This window comes from Eleginops maclovinus, chromosome 1 (genome assembly GCF_036324505.1).
Source record: "Eleginops maclovinus isolate JMC-PN-2008 ecotype Puerto Natales chromosome 1, JC_Emac_rtc_rv5, whole genome shotgun sequence".
Taxonomy (NCBI): Eukaryota; Metazoa; Chordata; class Actinopteri; order Perciformes; family Eleginopidae; genus Eleginops; species Eleginops maclovinus.
The window spans coordinates 4,888,554-4,913,078 of record NC_086349.1 but is presented as its reverse complement, the minus strand read 5'-3'; the positions used below and the strand labels follow the sequence as shown (position 1 = coordinate 4,913,078).

The 24,525-nt window shown below is 40.3% G+C and overlaps 1 protein-coding gene across 1 annotated transcript in view; it reads right to left on the bottom strand.

Annotated features, from left to right (window-relative positions):
- The window catches only part of usp19 (ubiquitin specific peptidase 19), a 29,162-nt gene extending 5,910 nt beyond the window's left edge, over positions 1 to 23,252 (bottom strand). The window contains 23 exon segments of the mRNA XM_063887720.1: positions 958 to 1,174; positions 1,294 to 1,404; positions 2,021 to 2,403; positions 3,087 to 3,230; positions 3,856 to 3,974; positions 4,068 to 4,208; positions 4,915 to 5,016; positions 5,118 to 5,228; positions 5,334 to 5,444; positions 6,802 to 6,960; positions 7,089 to 7,222; positions 8,603 to 8,795; positions 8,935 to 9,173; positions 10,326 to 10,441; positions 11,248 to 11,319; positions 11,412 to 11,568; positions 12,565 to 12,964; positions 15,054 to 15,130; positions 15,133 to 15,550; positions 16,472 to 16,608; positions 16,723 to 16,851; positions 21,460 to 21,836; positions 22,978 to 23,252. Of these exon segments, the coding sequence (XP_063743790.1) occupies positions 958 to 1,174; positions 1,294 to 1,404; positions 2,021 to 2,403; positions 3,087 to 3,230; positions 3,856 to 3,974; positions 4,068 to 4,208; positions 4,915 to 5,016; positions 5,118 to 5,228; positions 5,334 to 5,444; positions 6,802 to 6,960; positions 7,089 to 7,222; positions 8,603 to 8,795; positions 8,935 to 9,173; positions 10,326 to 10,441; positions 11,248 to 11,319; positions 11,412 to 11,568; positions 12,565 to 12,964; positions 15,054 to 15,130; positions 15,133 to 15,550; positions 16,472 to 16,608; positions 16,723 to 16,851; positions 21,460 to 21,676 (3,887 nt within the window). The 5' untranslated portion in view covers positions 21,677 to 21,836; positions 22,978 to 23,252.
- Between the last annotated feature and the right edge of the window lie 1,273 nt (positions 23,253 to 24,525).

The window sequence follows — 24,525 nt, the reverse complement described above, 5'->3', positions numbered from 1 at the left end:
AAGCTGTTTCAAAAAGATCATTTTAAAACTTAAGGCACCCTCACTTGGCCTTCACTGAATGGCCCTTTAACAGATTTAATATGTGCGTTTTGGTATGCTAATGCATGTTGAGATCCCTTCTAAAGTAAACGCTGTTAGTTTGAACCAAAATTACTCTCAATAATTCATTTTACGCCTCATTCCACAGTGTTTCCTAGTCTAGGTCCTGTTATCAGCGGTACACTTACAACCCACATGAAATAAATATAAGCAGTTATTTTTTTAACTGCTTTGTTATATCAGTCCTAAATGGACCACAGCATGATTCACATTTTATATTTAGTTTCAAACTAGAAATGCTAATTATTGTTAGCGGAATAAGCTTGACTATGTACCAACGCTAATTTGCTAATGCTGCGTGTGGTTGGTTTTAAACTAGTTCCAGCACGTCATTTTATACAAGCATCATACTTCATCATTAGACTTAAACATGGAGAGAAGCGTCACATAAAACTGGATTAAAATGATAGAGTTCGCAGCTTTTCTCTGCTTTATGTCATGACAATGTGGATATTTATGTGTAAGTCTGACAAAAGCTAGTAATCCGGAGAGTAATTGACAATTACATATAATATTTAGTTCACGTGGTTATAGGATTAGTCCAGAATACAGTTTTCCCTCATTATTTCAAGCAATCCCAACCTGCTTTCAAAACTTTCAAACTGCCAGCTTTCAGATGTCAGCAATGATGCTATACTGGTCTAATTTCCTCTTGTAGATAAGATTATGTCATCTCAAATATCAAGGTCCTTTTGGAGGACTATTGCAATGAATTTCTGTATTAGTTATATAGAGAGTAGCCTTGTTTAATTGGTCATGGTATTTAGCAAATGCTCCTGAGTTGAATATACAAATATTGTGTTAATGCAACCTTGGAAGGCATCAAGAAAGCATGACAGATGGAATAAAGATCCCTACCACGCCTCCTCTGGGGCCAGCACCTCTGGCCTGGTGAAGAGGTTGAGGCACTGCTCCAGGGTGAAGTGTCCCGCTCGGGCCGTCTCACTCAGAGAGCCGGGGTCCTCCTCATACTCCAGCTCCTTAGAGCTCACCAGCACGTACTCCTTCAGACGCTCGTTGTTTTTCCACACCAGCTCCAGGGTGGCGTCTTCAGGGAGGTCTGCAAGAAGGTCTTCTGCAGAGGGGGGTACAATAGAGTACATGATTACGTTACATAGAGAAGAAAACGACCCACTACATATTGTAATAAACTATCCAACTGAACATCATGACTTAAGAACGTTCTGGTGGTACCTCTTTCATCCAGCCTCTGCTCCTTGTTGTTGGAGTCCAGCAGAGCGATGTAGAACTGACTGGCGTGACCTGAGGCTGACTCACTAGGCTGCTGATAGCCCGTTACTGCAGCTGTAAAGAAAGGACAAGAATGAAGACTATAGGGATCAATATGATCAGAGAAATATTGAAAATATCTGTCTGTTTGTCTGAACAACATAACCCCCTGGCAGGTTTTAAAACATGTTTATTACAAAATGTATCACAGCCAGGAACTTAAATACTAAAATAATCATCAGATTGTCAAATCACTAATGGTCCTTGAGTGATCAATCTGTACCGAGAGTTTGATAATTACTGGACCTAACCAAATCCAAGCTTTAAATAGTTATGTTTCAACATGTCTAATTCAAGATTTTGTTTTGCAATAACAAGATTGAGTAAAAAGGAGAGCATGCTACGTTCCTTAGTTCTGTTAGTAAGCTTTGGATGAGTCGGCAGAGATAAACAGCCATTTTTTCAACCAAATATTGGTAACACTTGTGGATACTTGTTTTTAATATACTCAATACTGCCTACTTTTGGAAAACCAGAAATATTCAACATGAATTTTAAAATAGAATATGATTCTGGAGGTGTGTTATAGTACACAAACTTCTCCCTAAACCAGCTAGGACCCATAGAGGTGAATGCCTTAATGTGAACGAAACACTGCTTGGGGTTCTGAGTAGATGCTAAGCTTTGTTACCTTCTGGCCGCACTGCTTTCTCACAAGACGTCTCTTTCTCTGCATGATGGTCCAGAGAGCAGCAGGAAGAGGAGGAGATCGGCTCAGAGAATCCTGAGTCTGCGGTCCGTGTGGTGGAGAGGGAGGTCTGGGAGGAGGACAGGGAGTCCCCGGAGTGGACTGCTGAGGCCTGAGCGGACTCTGCCAGGGACTCAGGCAGCAGGGAGGGGCTCTCCAGCTCCTGACCAGCTGCTACTACACTGCTGCCACCCACAGCCTCATCCCCTGAACCAGGGCCCTCAGGAGAGCTTGCTGGCATTGGGGGGAGGTCAGCGCGGGACTGGGGTGTTTCGGGGGATGTCCTGTCTGACTGGAAAGGAGGCTGGAACACGTTGACGGAAAACCTGCACAGAGAACACCAACATTAACACTGCATTTTGAAAGTGGGAGATTCTTGAAATCACAAGGACAATGATACTTATCAATCCCTATTGAATATATACTAGTAGTTACAATTGATTTTGTTATCTGAGAAGTAGCGGTTGCTGTTATTTTGTTCTATATGACATCTGTTTACATCTCATTGTATTTATATATTTTCCTGATATGTGTATATATATATATATATATATATATATATATATAGAGAGAGAGAGAGAGGGAGAGAGAGAGAAAGAGAGAGTTTACTTCATCGTTATAGTTGCACATTGGTCTTGTAACTAATCCGCACTATTTTATTCTAAGCTATTCTAGTCTTCTGCTCTACTGTTTCTTCTTGCACCATTTTCATATTATTTTTTTGTATGTTTTAATCTTTTGTAGGAGCCATGAAAAGATACAAAATAAAAAATAAGGTTTGTACCATTTCTTTTGTATGGGTTAGGGTTTTTATTAGAATATATTATTGTGGCATGGCAATGGGTTGGTGTGTATGGGCGGCACTCGTGTGTGTGAGTGTGAGTGTGTATATGCGTCTTCTCTTTTCATTGCCATATCTACAATGTAGCTACTGTGCATATGACAATACAGCCTTTGAATCTTGAAACTGGGAGTGTGTGTGTGTTAGACTGTGTGTTTGACTGTATACCTGGTGTAGCCCTCCAGCAGTTGGGTGAGGCGGGCGTAGGAGAGGCGGGACTCCGGCACGCTGATCAGGAAAGGCAAGCCCACATTCTCTGTGTTGGGGCGACACAGACCCTTGTGATGGGGCCAGTGGTTCTTCTGACACACTCTGGAAATAAGTGAAAATAGTAAAAAAGTTAAAATAATTTCTCCCCGAACCAGTTTGTTTCTAACGATCTTGACGTGCAATAGAGTGGTGCAGGAATAAGTCGTTAGACCTGGAAATGTGCTAGCATTCCACCACTTCCAGTTCCCTTGTGCCAAAGTCAATAGTTATTTTTATGTGTTTTTAGAAATAAGATCTGTGGTTAACCCAAGCTGAAGAGATGTATACCTTTGTTTCTTATAATCAAAGCTTTTGTGGGTTCCTAAAAATCTTGGTTGCTAACAAGTGACGACTATCATCACGCTGAACATTAGCCACCTTTAGCTTAGCGGTGGTGATGTAACAGTATTGTAGTTCCTTTATACGTTAGCTTTTTACTTTTGCAGATAGCACTTACGCTTTAAAAGTCATAAAATATGTGGAGAGTATCCTGCTAAACAAAATGTGTTATTATAAACGTTTGTTTGCAAAATATCTTTCTTTCTGCAATATTCCAAAATCCAATGAAAAAATTATATTGGCTATTGTCGAGGGAGCCGTTGTGACGCTATCTTCCTGGTCATCCTTCAAAAATACGTCTCCACTGCACCACTCTATTTCGGGCGAGGCATTTGGTAGTACAACTCACTGGTTGCAGTAGCCCACGCGATAGCAGCGTGTGCAGCGCTTCAACTTGTCGTCGTCAGACACCGGAGGCTTCAAGCAAGCGGCACACTTAGAGATGGGAATATTAGGGACCTGGAGTCTCTGTAGGGAAAGCACAGAGCAAAGAAAAAACCTCAGTATCTGTAATCACCCAAATCTAATGAGCCATAGAAGGGAAAACACTATTTTAATTACCTGCTGCACTCGGAGCAACACCACCCTCTCTTTGGCCATGTCTTTGGAGAGCACCTCAAAGCAGAACAACATGTCGGAGGAGGACACCGTGTCCAGGGGGTGGGACGGCAGGAACATGCGCAGGAAGCGGTTCTTACCCACCTGAGAGGAAAAAACAACGAGTACAGTTTTGTCCCTCAGCTGGCCATCTCTAATTGCTGCATTAACAGTGTTTCATTTTTGTTCCCGCATAATGAGTACAGAAAACATGTCAAACTTAAGGGTGAAGTTAAACAAGAAATAGTATTGTAGTTATTATTTGTATCAGTTTTTTATTTATTCATGAATTTCTTTTAATGATTTTATTTTCTATTTTTTGTATTTATCTTGGTCTTGAGACCACTTTTCAAAAAAGGTCTTGGTCTTGTCTCGGCCTCGGAACTTCAGGACTCAAGATTTTATGTCCATACCTACCGGTCAAGACCACGGTTTCAAATGCAACCAATAACCGGACTTCACCGACTTACATATACATTACAATTTATAATACTATGTTTTATAATAAGATCTTACTGATTTAATGTATTGAAATGAAAATAATCACTTTTTGAATTTATATCTTACTGTTTATAAATGGGTCTTTCCATGATGATGTGGATTGTTCAGATTAAATTGACTATAGTACCTTCATCATCATTTTATTGTAAGTGTATTATTTAATATTGGATTCACACTAGTCTGGTTCTGGTCTTGCCCTGCCATGGTCTTGAAGTGTTGGTCTTGTCTTGGTACACTCCAGTCTTGACTAGAACGCTACCCTGTAGTAATATTATTTCTCAAATGATTGTGAATATTTATTATACCATACCTCTGCCAGCCTGAGGTTCTCTGGCTTGACGCGGACATTCCTGGAGATGGATTCGAGGACTTCTGCCGTGCTGGAGTTCTCCTTACTCACACTCACCAAAAACTGAGACAAACATAAAAGAACATTAGAGAAAGGAAACATCCTGTCAACATATATTAAAGTACAAGTGCTTAAGTGGAGATTGATAAGTTATTTCATCTTACCTTGATGGGTTTTTTATGAGGTTCCTTAGCAAAGTAGAAAACAGAGAGCACCTTTTGTTTCTGAGGTAAGGGCACGGGCAGGTAGAGGAAAGGGTCAAAGGTGATGGACACCTGGAGCGGGAAGAGAGGAGAAAGAGTGAAGAGAGAATTCATTTCAAGAACAAAGCAAACATTTTAAAGCATTTCCTCTTAGGAAGAACATTTTAAGGAAGGTACCTTGGAGCACATGGGGCAGACCAGCTTGGATTTGAACTGGCCTTGGAAGAGGTCCACGATGAAGGAATCGTTCCTCATCTTGTGCCTCTGCCACGCTTCCTCAGCAACCACCTGCAACACATGCAACACAGCAGCATTACCTACAGCTTCCCCATTCTTTTTTTAAAGGAAACCACAATGATAACTCAGATACTTATTGATGCCTCTTCAATTAATTACAACCAATTATACGAGGCAGCGTTAGAAAAGGGAAACAAAGGACAAAAGGCATGGGAAACTCAGTCCATATCTCATCTCCTTGTTTGCACCACTCGGGATTTCTGCTGAAAAACCTGAACCGTAACTTTGGTAACCTCAACCAAGAGATTTGGAGAGTGGACCATTTATTCTCAGTATTTCGACACTTCACACCTCATCTTTTACCTTTTTGTACCTTGGAAATATCCCCAAAGGTTTCAATAAAAGCGATACATCCCTTTGGAGGATTATCATCCGCACAGGTGAAAATGTCAAAAGGGCAGGACCTCTCCCTCCATTGCTTTTCTTATAAGCATAAAACACTATCAGTTCAATTGAGAAAATCCCCAATACTCACTTCAAAGGGGCTTTACTGGCATTAAAGTTAAAAGAAACAATGTTGGCAAAGCATCGACATAATAACACAACATTAACATACATTTCAAATTGTTACATATTAATTAAATATATACAGTTTACACTTGTGTGTGGGCGCATGATTGTGTGGATGTGTGTGTGTGTGTCTCATTCACTGTCACTGAGGTTGTGGCATGCATGTTCATATTGGGCTTTGTCTCCTTATCCTAGGAGTATCTTTAATCTGGAGAGGTCGTTACCCTCTCTGAAATCTGGGAGTACAGAGTTCAACTTGTTAATAACTCTTTCTTATTTCCCTAAATGTTTCACACTTCTCAGTCTCACCGTACAGTGACCACATCTTCTGTTTTCTTTTGGTTGCCAGGATCTTTTGAGTCTTCCTGTGTCGATTGCCAGTTTGTGCTCACTGAGCCTGGACTTTAGGATCTGTCTCTGCTTTCTATCTCTGACCGAGAGATACTCTGCCAGTTCAAAATCTGTTTTTGGACCAAGGTAAAATTCTAATCTACTTATAATCTTTCATTATCTTAACAATGCTGTATTTGCTGTCTGACCTCTTATATGCATTAGGAACTGAATCTTAGCTTTCATTTGATTTTTTAGTTGCTTAGATTTGACAGTACTCTCCCATTCGTAACTTATCTAAGCTTAAAAAAACATACAGGTATCACTAAAAGTTAATGTTTCAACAGGAAGTTCCCCTGAAGAACATTATTTTATTTGTCATTATCCTGGTTAAAGTAAGGGTTTAAGTGGCTATGCTTAAAGCCAAGTCCCTAATCACAGCACATTCACTGCTCCAGACTTCTAAACCACACACTTTTGATATCCCATAGGTGAGAGAAACACCCACCTCATCCAGCCGCCCGTCAGAGTCCACCGTCTCTGTGTAAGGTTTATTCTGGATGCGGTTCAAGTCTTCGTGGAGTCCGTCCAGCAAGAAAGCCATGAACTCCTGGGCATCGTGCTGGGCGTAGCCTGTAAACTGACTGGCTTTACTGGCCACAATAGCCTGTGAGGTGACAAACAGAGTGGGAGTGAGAGGCATTGAAGCATTGTTCATATTGATCTTGTTCAGCATGATATTTTTCTTTTGATAACATTGAGTTTAGTTCACGTGGAAAATCTCTGCTTGTGTACCTTGAGTTTGGAGGGTTGGAAGGCATGGTGTGTTCCTTTCCAAAGGGCCCTGAGGAGCACTGCGAAACCAATGGCTAGCCGGCCTCCCGTCCCCAGGGGATTATTGCAGTTGATTTCTGACTCGAACCCTCGATCTGCAGGGGCACGGAAACAAAAGTCATGAGACACTGGGAGCAGACATCGATCACAGAAGTCCCTGGAGCTGAGACGTGTATGGATACACACAGAAGGACATTACAGAAACACTTCCTCTGAATGCTATACATGTGGAACAAGCAAAAAGATCTTTATTTGTTTTAAAACACTAGGTTCAAAGGTTCTCTAAACTGATACCGACACTGTTCCAGTTAAATGTCTTTTTTTTTTTTTAAAGAATGTGTCTTTTAATTTTTGTAGGTTCATAGGTATTTATTTTTATATATATTTTGACTTTTACTAAAACATGTTTACATGCTTTACTGTTAGAAAAAGCACCTTATTTTTCTCGCATTGTTTGTCTGAAAATAGCGGTATTCACTCAATGTCTTGAGAGCTCCATTCTAACCTCTGAAACACCAACATGTTATATGCAAGGCCTCAGTGCGTGTTATAAGAATGGCTTCTCTTTTTGTTTGTGGTTCAGTCTTGCTAAAAAGAATCCTCAATATATATTTAGAAATATATAGTTTAATCAGTTTGACCTGGATTAAGCAGCAATTATTTCAAAGTTTAAAATACTTGACCTGCAGGAAATACAGTGTGTCTGGGATTTTCAGACACAACGTGAGAAAGTCCTCATTAAATGAACTCCTGTGGGCCGCTTGGGACTGCTTTTGTGTCTATGTTTGCAGAGGAAGTCAATAAAATTAGAATTAATGAGGCCATTATTATCATAGCATAATCTATTTATCCGTGTAACCAAGCCATAACAAAACAGACCATGTCTTATTATTTAGCAACAGAATAAAGTAGCCTACTAAATTATGCCTTGGGTCAAAAAATGTTTTCAGGATCAGAATACTGTTTTTGTACAAGGGAAAATTGGGTTATGGAACAGTTGCTTTGTTTTAAAATGGAAAAGTAAAAAAAAAGTGTTTTAAAGAACATGAATATTTATATGTTAATGTAAAAATGTGCTGACAAAAACCAAAAACATATTAAGTTTCTAAAAAATGTCCAGAGACATTTATAAAAAGCATAAGAAGCTAAGTTAGAATGTTCTATAGAAAAATATAATACAAATAAAACTAAATGAATGTATATAAACATATTAAGTTAAAGAAAAATAACCAATAAAATACAACGTGAAATAAAAATATGTACACAAACATAAGAAGTTAAAGTGAAAGATTAAATACAATTATTATTGGTTAGATTTATTATTTGAATTTGAATTTTTGTTTCATAAACATAAGAAGTTGAAGAAAAATATCAAATACAATTACAAATGTTTTTATAAAGATAGGAAATAAAAGTTAAAATGTGCACATTGTAATGTAACCTGTACTAATGAACAAACTACACCTAGTATTTACCATGAAAGTAGTCCCTGAGTTCTCTGGTGTTGGACAGGGATTGGATGACGCTGTTCATGAAGCAGGTGTTTCCGAGGTTAACCAATCCTGTAAAACCAGGCAGGCACACCTTCTTCTCCTCCTCTTCTTCATGGCGCTCGTTGCTGGCGGGAGCGGCATGGGTCATGGGCTGCACCATGCAGGTGGGTTTAGGCTGTGTGAGAAAGATTAAGACATCAATTCTACAAATTAAAAATAATTCAATTGCCATCTTTTCTTCTAAATAGGCTGCTTCTAATATTGTTACGCAATTAGTATATGAACTGTAAATTATTTGTCATCTTTCAGCTCACCGTGGTAACAGCAGGCTCTTGCTTGGTGATAGCAACATGCTCAGAGACGGAGCGAGGAGCCACGTTATCCAGACCTCCATCATCTACTCTGGAGGAGGCTTTAGGGGGCTTGGGTTTCTCCTCACCGACCCTGGGTGGCTCGTCCTTGGTGGGGAGGCTGTGCTGGCTGCTGCCCGGCTGACTCTTCTCCATGCAGGTAGGGCTGGAGGGCACAGCGACCTTGGCTCCACCCACTGCACCTTGAACAGGAGAATGGAGCTTGTGGTTAGGAGCTAAAGCTCTACATAAAAACAAGACACTGGCCCTGAACAGCTGGAGACGTAGAGTTTGAAAATCCCTTTTATGGAGGCAGAACAAAAACATTCCATGTGGCAAAATCATTATTTTTCAATCAATATAACAGCTATGATAAATCACGTGGTTACTGCAATTACCTAATTCCGATAAGTTGATTTGTGACGTTCAATTGTGGTAATGCCTTATATTACAGGTTTGCATTTGAAGTTTGTAAGTTGGATGTTTTTGTCATTTGGTTTCAAATTATAGAAAAAAAAACCCTGCAATATTTATTTTGTAACATTTCTTTACAGAATCCCCGTCTGATCCAATATATCTTTCTAATTTGTTTTATGACTTAAGAACAGGTTTTTAGAATAAAAAAAGACTAAAAAGACTTAAGATTATGTACTTCATTATTTAGGATGTTCCTAATTATAAAACATATAAGCACAAAGGAGAGAAAATTATTTTAGAATATAAATTGTACATTTTTCATCAGTTTTCTTTTTTCGTAATTCTACAAATATTTTTGCTTATATTATTGCTTCTTTACATTTATTTTGAATAACCTGCTGACCTGTATGTACCAATTGCCTGTTGTATTATGTAATCGGAAGCAAATTTCAGAGTTATTTACTGAAAACTGCCACGGAATTGAATTGGAAGCAATTACGATATACTCCACTAGTGAAACAAACTGAAATCTGATCCCATTACAAACCATTTAATGGGCTCTCAAGGACACCAAGCCCTGGGTGTCACAGTATGTAGGCCACATAAGGCTTGCAGGATGAACTGGCACCCGTATCCATTTACTAGCTAAGTTACAGAGTTCAAATTCCTGTCTCTGAGAGCCACGCTACAGCGGACATACATTTGCTCAAAATTTAAACAGAGGCCACCTGTCTGCGAGGCAAACAACTCTAAATCGATTTCAAAAAAGGAGTTTGCCAAGGGGTATGTAAGCTATGTTGATTTTAACTCGTGGTTGTGTTCGGCATTCAGAGTTTAACGGGCATATTTATAATTAACGCATGTATAATTTCACCACACATTTAACATCACAGATCTATAACCGCATACTGCTTTCGAGTAGAAGCCTGGCAGCACACCTTGAATGGCGGGGGCCTCCAGACCCCCCCAGCGCTGGCTGTGCCTCTTCTTCAGGGTGATGTCCAGTCGGGACGGGGTGAAGGAGTAGCTGCACAGCTCGGGCTGGATCAGGTTCCTGAGGCACGGGGGGCAGACACATGTTGACAGGTCAGATAAAAAGACAAAGTGGCGTGAGGCTACAGCTCAGAACCATCCGTTTCATCCATTCCACCCTGAGGCTGATTCACCTTTATATAATGAATTCAATATTGTTTCGATAGTATATCAACTAGCGTGTTGAATTATTTTGAGTGGGAATAGACTTTGTTGTGGTTTGATATTTGAAAAGCCTCAAGGTTTCCATCAGTACTTCAGTAATGAGATGCAGGGCGAGTATTTCTATATGGTCTCTACAATTGCACTTACACTGAGTATTTGAGGCAATAAAAAGGAAAGCATTGGAACACCCTAAAATATGATCCCGGTTTAAGTCAGTTTATGCCGTCCTATATACAGCTCTGGAAAAATGAAGAGCCCACTCCAAATGTTTCTTTATCTTTATCTCTACATCTATGGCAGCCATTCCAGTGTCTGTTGAATTCCAACACAGAGAACAAGTCAGTAGTTTATAGAATACAATAAAAAATAATAAAACAAGAGAAAATGATAATGCTGAAGTGGTCTCTTAATTTTTCTGCGGCTCTATATATCATGTGTTTGACCTGATGCAGCACCGGTGCATTGCCACTGTTTGACGAAGAAGCTAATGGGAGTTTTCCCAAAAAAATAACGGTTTTCCACCAAATTGTGCCATTATGTTTTTGATGCATTCAAAATAAAGGTTGTTGCTATCCATTGACGTATAGCGCACTGTGAAAATGTGCGAAAAATATCTTTTCCATAAAGCGAGGCAGAGAGTTTATTTAGAAAAATAACACTGACCTGAGTTTGACTTGCCACTTGAACACTGTGTTTGGTCCACAGTCTGGATGAAGCTTCAGAAAGTTAGCATCACTGTGGAAGAGAGAAACAGAGAGATAATTCTCTGGTTAAATACAATAAAGCTATCCTTTTACTTTTTTTTTTTGCGTATTGCCGTTTCCTACCTTGTCTGGAAGATGAGGGTGAAGTCCTGTTCCCTGAAGATGACCCTGGCCGTGTCCCTGCAGATCTCCTTGGTGTAAACATTCACCACCATCAGGTCGGTGCCCTTCTCGTACGAGTCATTCTTCAAAAACTGCAGGTTGACCATGGGCTCTGGGACTGCAGGGAGATATTTAGAAAGGTACCTCATTTACCTGCTCGATAAATCAATGCTGACAATCTGAAGAGCAAAACAACCTTGAATGTGTACAAACAGTACTTTGTTATGTATAAACCCACAGATTTGTCACAATGCAGGAGTCTGCAGAAAACAATCATGTCATTTCCTGAAAAAGTCATTTGAACTCATAATAAAATAATGTACAGGAAGGACTTTTTTTAAAACTAATTAAGCAATCATTTTTGATGGATAATGTAATAATCAAGGGGCAGCCTTTGCACAGGTGTCAAATCCCACAGTTTTCTGTGGCAACTTGTAGGCTGGCTTAAAGGAAGCAATCTCCATAGACCCCATAAACATGTTAGCAACAAAAACACGTTTGGGATAGTTCATTACCCTGAACTGGACAACTGTGTGCGGGTTTGCATTTCTATATGCCTCGCTTATTTTTGTTAAATTAATACTTTAAGTTCAGCTTTATTAGGGGCATGGTCAGTTTGAGTGACAGGTGGAAGCCGTCTCAGTGAGCTCCGCTGCATCAGCCGGACCTGGAGAATACCCATTTCTGTATTAGCTGGAAGTTATACAGCTTTTGATCATAATCTAAAAAAGTATGGGTGTTTTTTATACTGTTAAAGGTGACTTTATACTCTTATTCATTTAATTCATTCAAATTTGATCTGGTTAAGTGCAAATGTAGTAACATTGATTGCATTATTGGGTGCAACACAGTCTGGCGCTATATGGAAAAAAATACAAATTGCGATTATTTTTAATGATACTTTCATATGCGATAAAAAAGTAGTCATGGTGTGATATTAGGACAATCTGTGACAAACAAGGTTTTTTTGTTAAGTCTGTAGAATATTTAAAGGCGGTGGCTTTTCTGAATCACCACAGTAGTTGTTTCTCTTACCGAGATTTCGATATTGCACAAGTCCATATCTCAATTTTGTAAGGATGCATTCTGGATGTTCATAACCTTCTTAACTGACCTTCTTGTTGTATTTCCAGAAGGGGCTCCTCCTTGGACTGGTCCCGCTTCTCCTCTCCATCCCCACTGCCCTGCCTCGGGGGTTCAGCAGGTGACTGGCTCTGTTTGGCTGCCACGCCAACAGCTGCTATAGAGCCCGCCTCCTTTGATTCAAGCTGCTGCTGGGAGATCAGAGTATCCTGCTCTGATTCCTGCTCAACAGGCTTTTTCTGTGGCTCAGAGTCAGTTCTACCTCCCTGCGTTTCAGGAGAGGCTGAGTTCACTTCCTTGTCTAATCCAACAGGTAGCTGGTTATCTGTCTGGAGGCCGTTAACGGTGCTGACGGGAGCTGCTGGTTGGTCATCACTGCCGTGTGCCGCTGTTACAGATCTGTCTGAAGACTGGTTTCGCTTTTCTGCCACCTGAATCAGAAAAGACACAAGAAGTTATTCTACCAATCCACCAGGGAATAACTTCAATACCTAGGAGAAGCAAGAATCTATACCAACTGTACAAGTTCATGTACAACATAGATGTATTCTTCTCCAATAGCTGCAGCAATTGCAAAGTTAACTTTTTAACACTACATGCTGTGAAGACACCCCATTACACAAGTGTAGTAGCGGGAACAGTCTGAGGAGCATTGAGTTTATTTGCAGAAGTAATAAGTCATAAGGTAGGGGTTTTTTGTTGTTGTTGTATTATGTTTGTTTTTTGTATTATGGTTAATTAAAATGATTCTCTTCCAAGCTCAAAAGGCAGAGCCCACACAGGCCAGATGGTATTATTGGCTGTTATAATATTTAATCATAGGGCTAAATAATAAGAAAATGATCCAATAACAATTTCTAGAACTGTAACTCTAACTCTGTAGCATGGTCTATGTATTATGATTAGCTGCTGGCTGCCAGAGGCGTGGCTTGAGATGTTTACTTCTGTAGGTCATATGAGGCCAGCCCTATGAGGCAGGGTTAGCGAGGTAACTTCAGGGTTTTACAGCTGAGTTTACAGTCCTACGCCATTGTTTCACTTCTTACAGAGCTAGATCACCATGGTAACTTATGGTGCTCTGAAGCAGGTTTATGTTCTAGATAAGAGATCACCTCATATAAAAGCACCACCTGCTGACGAATCAAAGCTCGGTGCAAAGATTGTAAAATGATAATCAAACAAATATGAACAAGTTTAAGGCTAGGAAGTTATGCTGAAGGCTAAAAGAAACATGGCTGGGGATGAATCGCAGACTGTATGAATGTGATCATTAATAGAATTTCACTGCCTACCAGAACAATCGGAGTATCATTTAAATAAAAGTTGACCATTATGTTTTTATATTTAGTTTTGGGTATGAATTAAGAAGCCTATTTATTCTATGCTCTACCATAAGATTATATCAATGCAACATTTTAATTTATTGGACTCCTAATTAAAGCCAGAACTTCTCGTGCATTAGACGGGCCGTGATATTTAAACCTGTTGATTCAGACAGTCGGAGATTTTTTTTAAAGCTTTGCAGCTGTGACTACATTACTTTCAGGCCAGATTAGGTCTTCAAAATGTGTCTAATATTATAGTTTACTCTTCATTGGCTAAATATTCCACGCTGCTGTCCAGTGAAATGTCAAAAGCTACAAACTCTGTCAATTTTATGAAAACGCACTCTTAGCCAGACTGAGAAACCCCGGGTTAATTTACTAAGTTTGTAACCAGCGTCTACAATGGCTTATCAGGATCATTGTTGTGAGGGTTGGTTAACAGATAACACAAAGGTATCCAGGGTATGGTGAACTGGCTCAGCAGTACAGGCCTCTCAGGACTCTGTATTGCATTAAAAACTGGATTCTAAACAGTCAGTTACGCTGCTGCCAAGCTATGCAGGGCGGGTCGTGCCAAGAAAAGCAGTGGGGAGTGCTTGGCTTGCACGCAAAAGGATGATGGGAGATGTCCTCTTAAATAGTTCAATTGCACCCTCTGCCCCAGTAGAACCCAGATATAAATAACCATGTGAAAACGTCACTGTCTCATAATGGCATCAAGACATTTATTCATCACAATGAGATTTGTTATTAATTCTGTAATATATAGTTTGTAACTCGGGACTTCTCTGCAGAACCTCAAAACTTCAATCGAAATATTATTTTTACATATTTTACATTTGCAATTTTGTTGATATTTCCCTGGGAAGTCAAATCAAAATGAATTAAAGCCCCAAATCACAACAAATGCCTCAAAGGGCAAAAATGATAAAGACATTATGAACAAAAACATTAGATAAAAGCATATGTATGCAAAACCAGACAGATGGATACAAGGAGATCGAAACTAGGTGAGCAGGTGAGAAGAGGTGTGTTTTGAGTCAAAACACAAATTTGAATCAACAGAAATGACTTGTCTGATCGGAATGGGAAGACGATTCCAAAGAAGTGGTGCTCTGAAGGAAAAAGCTCTGCAACCTACTGAGGTTTTTTAATACATTTTGACTTTCTAAAAAAACAAATCAACCTCTCTCACCTGAGTTGTGTTGCTATGGCTGCCAGCAGCGTCTCCCGCTCTCTGTTCCTCTCCTCCGCCTCTGTTGTCTCCATCTTGCGTTGCGTCTGAGGGCTCCGACCAGCGGGCAGGTGTGTGTGCGAGTCCCTGTCGGCCGGTGACGTGGCCTCCTTGGTCGTCGCGGGCAGCTGGGTGATGGTGCGCTTGGCACTGGGTTCCTGAGGCTCTGCTTGCGTGACTGAGACAGGCCTGATGGTGGGGGTTGAGCTGTCTCCAGCTCCACCCTTCGCCCCTGCAGAGCCTGTAGAGGCCTTGTCACACGCTTGTTTGTTTTTCAGGCCACGCTTTGTCCCCCGCTCTGCCTTGTTGCGGTGTGCAGGTGTGTGGGGGGGCTGTGGTTTTGGCTGGGTGGAGGACACTTTGGGTTTCTCTGATGACTCCGAGTCAACGGACTTCCCCTCTGGTTCCTTCTCTTTTTTGGTCTCAATAGGAACTTCGTCCTTCTCCTTCTTGTTTGACTGTTTGAGAATCGAGGCAAGCACATTTATTAAACCAGACGCAGACTGAAGAACCCATATACAGTAATAACTCATTTCACACACTTTGTAAAACAATAACATTTTATGCAAGGAACGCTTCATGTTTGAGGTCAGATTTAAAAAACACAGCAATGAAAAAATAGAAGGAAATATGCTTAGGATCTGGCAATTTCATTTTGCTTATCTAGAAATAAATAAATATGAACTATTTGCAATTGCTGGCAGTGTTAACGATTTTTGTAATTGTATTTTTCTTTCTTACATTCAAAAAGCTGGATGGACTTTGTGAGAATGGAGCTTATCTATTCAATAATATGTTCATATATTATATAATGATATTATGGAATATGGATTCCTGTTTTTTCTTATTCTGACTGAGTTGTTGCTATGTTAAAAAGGTTTACACAAAAAAATAATCTTCATTTTTAACAATTCAGATATGTTTTATCTCTTTTTATTAACCATTTTATTTTATCAGCAAAATCTCAAAATCGGGCCAATATAACAATGATCTAAAATGTTCACTCATAGTAAAATAAATAGAACAAGCAAAGTGTCAATTATTTTTAAAAAGCCTACTTCATAGATTTATATCTAAATAATGACATCGACCTCGGAAAAAATGTAAAGACTACTTCAGCATTATCATTTTCTCTTGTTTCTATAAACTACTGACACTTTTTCTCTGTGCTGGAATTAAACAGACACTGGAATGGCTGCCATACATGTAGAGAGAAAGACTTAAGAAAAATCTGGAGTGGTCTCTTCATTTTTTCCAGAGCTGTAGTTAGCAACACCTTAGTATTAGATATGCACTCCATATTGGCCAATACCCAAAGCTCATGTCTCAGGACTTAAAACATCAGAAAGTTGCATCCCTAAATTAAATGCATGACTCACCTTAAGCGAAGGCCAGATGTGGAAGGGAATCTTCTTGTGCATGATGACATGCAGGAAGCCTCCCTTCTCCTTGTGCTGGACTCTGCTGCATGAGGCCTCAATCTCCTCCTGCAACTGGCAGCTCCACTGCCGTCCATCTGAACGAATCAAACATGTTTTTAGAACAGAACTGCTAAGATAGCAATCACTTGAGACAGAGGCCACTGTGCCTGTTATCTTTGTTGTGGTTGTATTTAAACACTGGGACTCACCTGGGAAGTGCACATGGCAGTGTGTATCAGTGAAGGTTGTGTTGATATCCTCTATTCTCTGCACCCCCTCCCCACAGCGTAGTCTGACCGTCACTTCATTGACATTCTGCTTCCAGTCCACAAACACATCTGGAAAGATACAACAGACTTCCCTGTCACACACTGTATACATGAAACCAGAGACCACTTCCCCTTTCCACCCTGGTCACAAGAATACATTCAATTATAGATTACAGATCAAATAAAGAACAACACAGTCGACCTCATCTGATAAATATGGAAGAATGAAATGGGGAATAAATAAAGTGCTGAGCTTTTTAGTAGGGCTTAAGGTGAACATGCTATAGAGTGATGACCAATCTCTTTAGGCAAAAATGGATTTTAGCATTGCATTCTATTGGATTTTCAGAAAATAGAATCTGCAGAAAATACACGTTTATCATACATATTTTGTTCAGCAATTTAATCTCCAATATTACCATTTTCTGATTTTTTTAAGCGCACGAAAACCTAACTTTAGTCAGTTGTGAGCAACCACTGTTTTTAAATCACACATTAAAAGCTTCAGACATTCACCAGTGGGATATTTACTGACAGGGAACAAAAGGTGTATAACTCTTTTAGGCTTGTGTTAACCACAGATCCTATTTCAAGCATCTAAAAAAAAACGCATTCAAAGAAACTCTAACTTTGAAGCAAGGGAGCCGGAAGTGCTAAATTGCTAACTCCTTTCCAGGTTCTCGGACTTGTTCTTCAAACACTTTTTATCCCTACAACACAGATGAAACACAGTCACACTGCACCTGTTCATATTCAGGGCATATCATTGCACTCTGCCTAAATGGGTCAGTCCAGGACACAGCCTGCAGCCGGCATTATAGCAAACTCAGCAATCAAAGCAGCAAACGGTGCACCAAGTAAACAACAAACAACAAGACAAACACGTACCATTGCTCATAGTGACTTTGGAAGTGATTGAAAATAAAGTATCATCCCAAAAACCCAGCGAGTGCTAGATTTCTTGCCGGCAACAAAGTCATGTACGCACACTAGATTTAGTGTTCCACAACTAGAGAGCCTCGACTCTCCCACTCCTTCACTCTGTTTCCCCCCTCCTCTCAATCCCTCTAGAAAGGTCACAAGCAACACCCAATCCCTACAGCTGGTGACAGTGGCATTTCCAGTGGAGCCACGCCCACAGGGCTCTCTCATAACTGGGTCCTGACATCACAGATTCCCACAGGATTCTGTGACGCTACGGTGGGACCTCAAACCCTTAATGGTCTAGGAGCAACATTCCCTGTAGGAAAATGTGATGCATTTTGAAGTCATATGCATCAGTGTGGTGCATTTTGAACACAATAAGGACGTTAGATCCAGAGACAGGTATTGAAACCCAGTTTTATAAAAGGACCCATTTTTAAAGAGTGTGGTATCGAAAAGCTCCAACGTTATCGGTTTGTTATCAATTTTATAAGTCTAAAAAAAGACTTATAAAATATATTATTGCTACATACACGTTATCCTGCACATTTTATCTCTCTGGTTACCGTTCTCTTCACTCCCTAAGAGAGAGCTCTCTCCCTCTTGTCTGTGGGCGAGGGGCCGGCCCGCTCTCTCTCACAGACGAGCTGCCGCTCCGTGCACTAACAGAGACCTGCCGGTAACCATGGGGGTGAGAACGGAGCGCTCAAAATTGTAGTTACACTCTACAAGGCTCGATGTAGACAATGCTGGATTGCCTTTACACCGACAGGCTGAACAATCTTGTGAGGAAGGCTAGCTCTGTGGTGGGAGTAAAACTGGACAATCTGGAGGAGGTGGCAGGGGCAGAGGATGAGGAGGAGGCTGGACTGTATCCTGGAGAACCTGTTCCACCCTCTCCATGCAGAGCTAGTGAAGATGAGGAGCATGTAAATGTTCCAATTACAGGTTACCGTTACCACGTCAGGTGTGCAGAGGTGGGAGAAGTACTCAGATCTTGTACTTGAGTAAAGTAGAAGTACCAGAGTGTAGGAATACTCTGTCACAGTAAAAGTCCTGCATTCAAAATGTTCCTCCAGTAAAAGTAGAAAGTATTCTCATCTAAATGTACTTAAAGTAGCGACAGTAAAAGTAGTCATTGTTTGATTGGTCCATTTCAGAATAATATCTCTGATATGTTTTATAATGATTGATCATTAAAGTGTTCTCAGAGCTGGTAAAGGTGCAGCTAGTTTGAATGGCTTTGTATACTGCAGGGTAGCTGCTGGATTTACTGCAGGTGAACTACAGTCTGAGTTAAGGGCTGATTATATTTACCATCATTAATCCAGATCTGTAAAGTTACTGAAAGGTATTAAATACATGTAGTGAGTAAAAGTACACGATGTACCTCTGAACTGTAGTTGGAGAGGAAGTAAAAGTAGAAACACATTTAGTAATTAAGTAAAGTACAAGTCCGGAAAATTCTACTTGAATACTTGATTAAATTTGATTTGGATTTCCATCATCACATTAGTCTATAATGATTTGTTAAAAAATATATATATATATTATCATAAAATAAAGCAATGTTAACTATGTTTCCAATTAGTTTTTCCCTTCAAAAAGCACAAAAAGAACCGATCACATGGTGCTTATTTGGGCAGCCCTAACTGGTTACTAATCTGAATCACTGCCCCCCTGATATACTAGATATAAATAGCCGTATCATATACCCAAGTTCATCAGGAGGATGTAGTCCAGGTCAATATTATTCATAATGTCTCCTTGGGATATTCAGCAAGGCGACATGGAGAACCAACACCAAATCCAGCATGATGCATTATCTGGCAAGTTATATATTGATCCAATATCAAGAAGTGGAGCTCTTTCTGGGTAATTATGAAGTGATGCATCAGCATAGATTAACACATGCTGTATTATTAAAGATTTAGGGAATTTATATTTAATATTGTTCCACTTGCTGGGTTGGTCTGAGCTTTACTTTTGAGTGCTGATCTGTGGTTCTCAGTACTGGCAGACACCCAATATTTAATAAGCGAGTTTTGCAGCGACATCGTGAAAGTGAAAGTGCTTGGCTTTGTTCGGGGGGCTGGTGTCTTCCCTGACTTTAGACTTGTATGAGAGGCTTGTGAATTGGCCCGCTCTTCAGTCAAGGGCTTATGGGGAATGTGGTATTTGTTGTATCAGCATTTCTACCTCAAGGGAAGAGCCAGTGTCAGGTACATCCATCACATTATGCTATCACTGTGCTGCAATGATTCCTGTGGGAAACTAACAAAAGATTGAGGTTTGTCCCATTTGAACAGCTTTTCTGCCAAGGAACACAACGCAGAGTAAATACAGAGATAGGTACCTGAAGCAAAGGGAAACTAAAAGTCTTATTTTAACAGTATTGTACAAGGACGATGCACAATAGTTGAATGCCATGAATGAATACTCAGGTGTTCAGGCAAGAAAACCGGTTACAGTTACCCCTCTTTTCATAAAAGTATCTTTAAAAGCAGAAAGCAGGGTTTACTGTGTATTGCCACTATAAGCAAATGTAAGACCCAAGAATAAAATAAGCTATAATCCACACGTGTATGTTTTTAAATGAGACACAAACACGCATACACCCACACACAGCACAGAATATGGAAAGTACAACATGTACCAAGTGAGTGAGTTCCTACAAAAAGCATCAGGCAGCAGCATGATGCACAACTAAGGGAGGAAATTAACAGCAAAAAGACAACACAGAAAATACATAAGATGCTGCATGTTGTCATTTTATTACAGAATAACAAACACACTCAATAAGACTCAATTGGTGTGTTCATCTTCTTAGGAATTGAAATAAAATGATCTAAATATGCAGAAATTGCATCAACGTATTAAACAACTCATTAAAAGCATACATCAGATTTATGGTCAGCACTATTCAAATTCCACACACCCTCATCTGTAAAACTGTCTTTCTATTGAGTTTAGCTAAAGGGGTGCAGCTGCTAAATGTAATTATTGGTTATTATTTTTGATTAACCAATCAAGTATTTCATTTAAAACATTGCTTGTTTTGTGCTGTGGACAAACACTCCAAATGCCCAAGATATTCTGTTTAGAACCACTACAACAAAGTCTTACCAGTGGTGAGAATAAGTTCTGAGTATGTATAACAAACTCCAAACAACACTACGCCTCTTTATAAAAAAACTTGAATTAAAATGGGCCCTAAATAGTTTTCTTACTAAAGTTATGGTCTTATTCACTATTTCTTACCAAAACTCCTTGTGTCTCGCCAATATGTTAAACCCTGTTGCCGTCCTAAAACATTTGAAAAGCTGTTTTCTTTTTAAATCATTGATTTTTTTAATGCCAATATTTGCTAGCTTACCGTCTTTTTCTCCCTAGCTTTTTTTCTTTTAATTCAGTGGAATAAGATGACAATGAGGCAGGATGTCTATTGCAATGCCGTCGTTCTATTGCATGTTACAAAGTATAACTGCTAACTATATGACTGCTCTAATCCCGCCTGGTCGCCACTGTATGCCGTTGTGTCCTTGGGCAAGACACTTGCCACAAAATTGCTCCTGTGGGGTATTGTCCACAGTAATGGTGTGTTACATGTGTAACATGTATAATACTTCATTTAAAGCGCTTTGAGCACCTGGAAAGTCGCTAAATAAATTAAATGAATTATTATTATTATTATTATTATTTGTATTGTTACTGTGACCCACTTGTTAAAACACTCCTCCACATCCTTCTTACCTTTCTTGACCTCTGCAATGACCCCGTCGACTGCTGCAGCGGCTGCCCTCTTGGCCTCTCTGCTCTCTTGGTTGGCCCGGTCCTTCTGCTTCTTCTTACTGGTACTGGAGGACAGGTCCGAGCTGTTGTCCCTGCCACTCCCCCCCCTCTGCTGAGCCCCACCGCGACGGCCCACTGTCTCGGAACCAGCCACGCCGTTACCACCACTGCTGGCCATCTTCGGGCACTTGGCACTAATGGGCCGCCCGTCGCCGGATTCACTACCGCTGCTGGGGTCTGGATCTGAGGTGTGCCTCTTCTTGCCTGGCCCGGCTATCTTGGCGATGATACTGGTCTGAACTCTCCCAGAACAGAATCAGGAAGTAAGGGATGAGGACCTGAGGCAGAGGGAAAACAGACATTTAAAGGTCAAATGGAGAAAATAATAGAAATGTCTGACATCAATATGTGCAAGGTAAACAACTCATGACGAGCTGGATTTACTTTATTTGTATAATCACACAGACACACACACGAACAAACACACGAAAAAAAGTGGTTCACTGTTTATAGCTGATTAGAACCACGTTTCAAATAATTCAACAATGCTGAACGACACACGCTCATAATGTATTACAAGGGGAAGCACAGGGCAGTACATAACGTTAACTGAACTAACGTTAGACCGACGTTAAGCCTTGTCTTGCGTTGTTTCCGTAGCATAGCAACAGCAAGCTGCTAGCTTAGTCAGTCTAATGACAAACAAAGGACATCAGCCTCCTCAGCCATCTTATTCGGCGTTCAGTATAGCAGATTTACTAAAAACATTGGTGGTGTGCATTAAGCTAGCTAGCATGTTTACAATGCAGATTCCTATCCATAGAGCTGTCAGCTTTGTAACTGGTGCGTTAGCCAACCGACTGCAGAGGTTCGTTTATTTTAAAGGCACACGTGTTTTGGACTGTCATGTGCCTGTCGATATAAGACATGACATTAGCCTGCATAACGTTATTTTTCTGAAGAATGTGTTTTCTCAACACCTTTTATAAAATGTCGTAAACTATCTTTAGTCAGCAACATTTGGCCGTTACTTGAATGTAGCTGTGTACTGAGCAGTGTGGGACAATACAACTGTTGGACTGCACATTGGGGTTTAGATATAAACTGCATCAAAAACAGCTGTCCTGTCTGTGCCAACAAAACAACTGCCTCAATGCATTTAAGTAAGACTAAGTATTTCTTACGCGTGTTTGACTGTATGACAACTATCGTTATACGTATCTAATATTTCAACAGAGCGCAGGACATGTCATACAATCTAATTTTCCACAATCTTCGAGAAGCTAATGTCGTTAGCCCCATCAAGCTAACGATAGCTGACACCAAAGGGTTGATATGCCTACCTATTTTACACAAACAACAACATGACATCCAATGAAAACTGACGCCCGGTTGTGTTAAAGAGCCATACTATTATTGAGGTTAAAATGCAAGGCTTGCGGGATTTCAGTTGGGTAATAATTCAATTCCGTAGCTCACACAATGGCCGGCGACTCCTTGTGCTTCTCCCGGCTGCTAAGCTCCTTCTCAGCCGCGGGCCGCTGCCCGCACTCCAAGCCCCGCAGTCCGCGGTGTTTCTGGAATATTCCTTCGTTTATCCAGGACCCATTGCTGGTATCTTGAAACGCTTTATGTTAGACATTCAAACAAGAGCAACAATAAAAAACGGTTTAGTCTATTGTTATCATTTGGCCTCTGCGGGCTCGGTCCTACTTTGTTTAGAACAAATTACACTGCCGCCCGGCCAAACGCAGAACGTGTGCGCGCATAGGCCACTTCCTGGCTGGCGCGTTCACGTGATATGTACTTCTTACACGCCTCTCTCTCTCTTTCACTCTCTCTCTCTCTCTCGCTCTCTCTCTCTCTCTCTCTCTCTCTCTCTTTCTAGCTCTCTCTCTCTCTCTCTCTCTCTCTCTCTAGCTCTCTCTCTCTCTCTCTCTCTCATTCTCTCATACACACGCACACATTGGTAGGATTCACTCTCAAACTATGGTTTATTAAGCAAATTCAACAGCGGGGAAATAATCCTTCGAGGTTCAACAAAATAAAATCTGAAATGCTGAGGGCCTGATTGAGGGTCCTGAATGTACATAATTTTGAGGCAGACTCTGATTGTCTGGGCTCAACATATGTGTTGATGTAAACGGTACCAGTTTAGTTATTGCTTTGGCCACTATGTTCATCTGGGTGTTCAAATGACAATATGGTATTCAGGCATCAAGCAAACATTAAACAATCCACACATAGTATATGACAAGGGCTGCTCATTATGCCCTAACTCTATCACTGCCACCATGTATCTGTATCTAAAACCAAATAGTCTTTATAAATATTTAGAATTAAACTGGAATTAATGTTTTACCTCACCTTTTCAAATATCCAACCATCTCTATGACTGAAAGGCCTATTTTAAATTGCCATTTCCTTGCATTCTTGCCAAAGTGAAACGCAGAGGTGGAAGAATCAGATTTTGTACTTGAGGTAAAAGTAAAAGAACCAGAGCGTAGGAATACTCTGTTACAAGAGTCCTGCATTCCAACTGTTACTTTAGTCAAAGTACAAAGGTATTAGCAGGGCTGCCCCTGGCCAACTTGGGGCCCTAAGCAACATTTTGATATTTCACATCAATAACCGTGTTAGGAAAAATATACAGAGATATGAGGTACCCAAGGTATGCTGCTCAAAGGAGCAGAAAGACACATTACACTTATATAGTCTTCCCGGCATTCAGCATCCTAATCATATATCAGGTGGGCAACAGATGGGAAAAGAGTCTGACCTGCTCGTACATGTTGTCTTTACAAATGTTGCTCTGCCCTCAAAGAGACAACTCTAAGGGAATGCAGAAGAGAACAGTATATCTTTTCCGTGGATAAACAAATGAATCAAGTCTTGGCACCTCCTAACAGGAGGCATCTGCAAGGTCATGCACGGTTCCAACAGTGCAAGATAACAACAGTATGTTTCCCAAACATAAAACAAAGAGATTCAAAACAACTGTAGAAAGACTTAAACAGAGGGCATGGA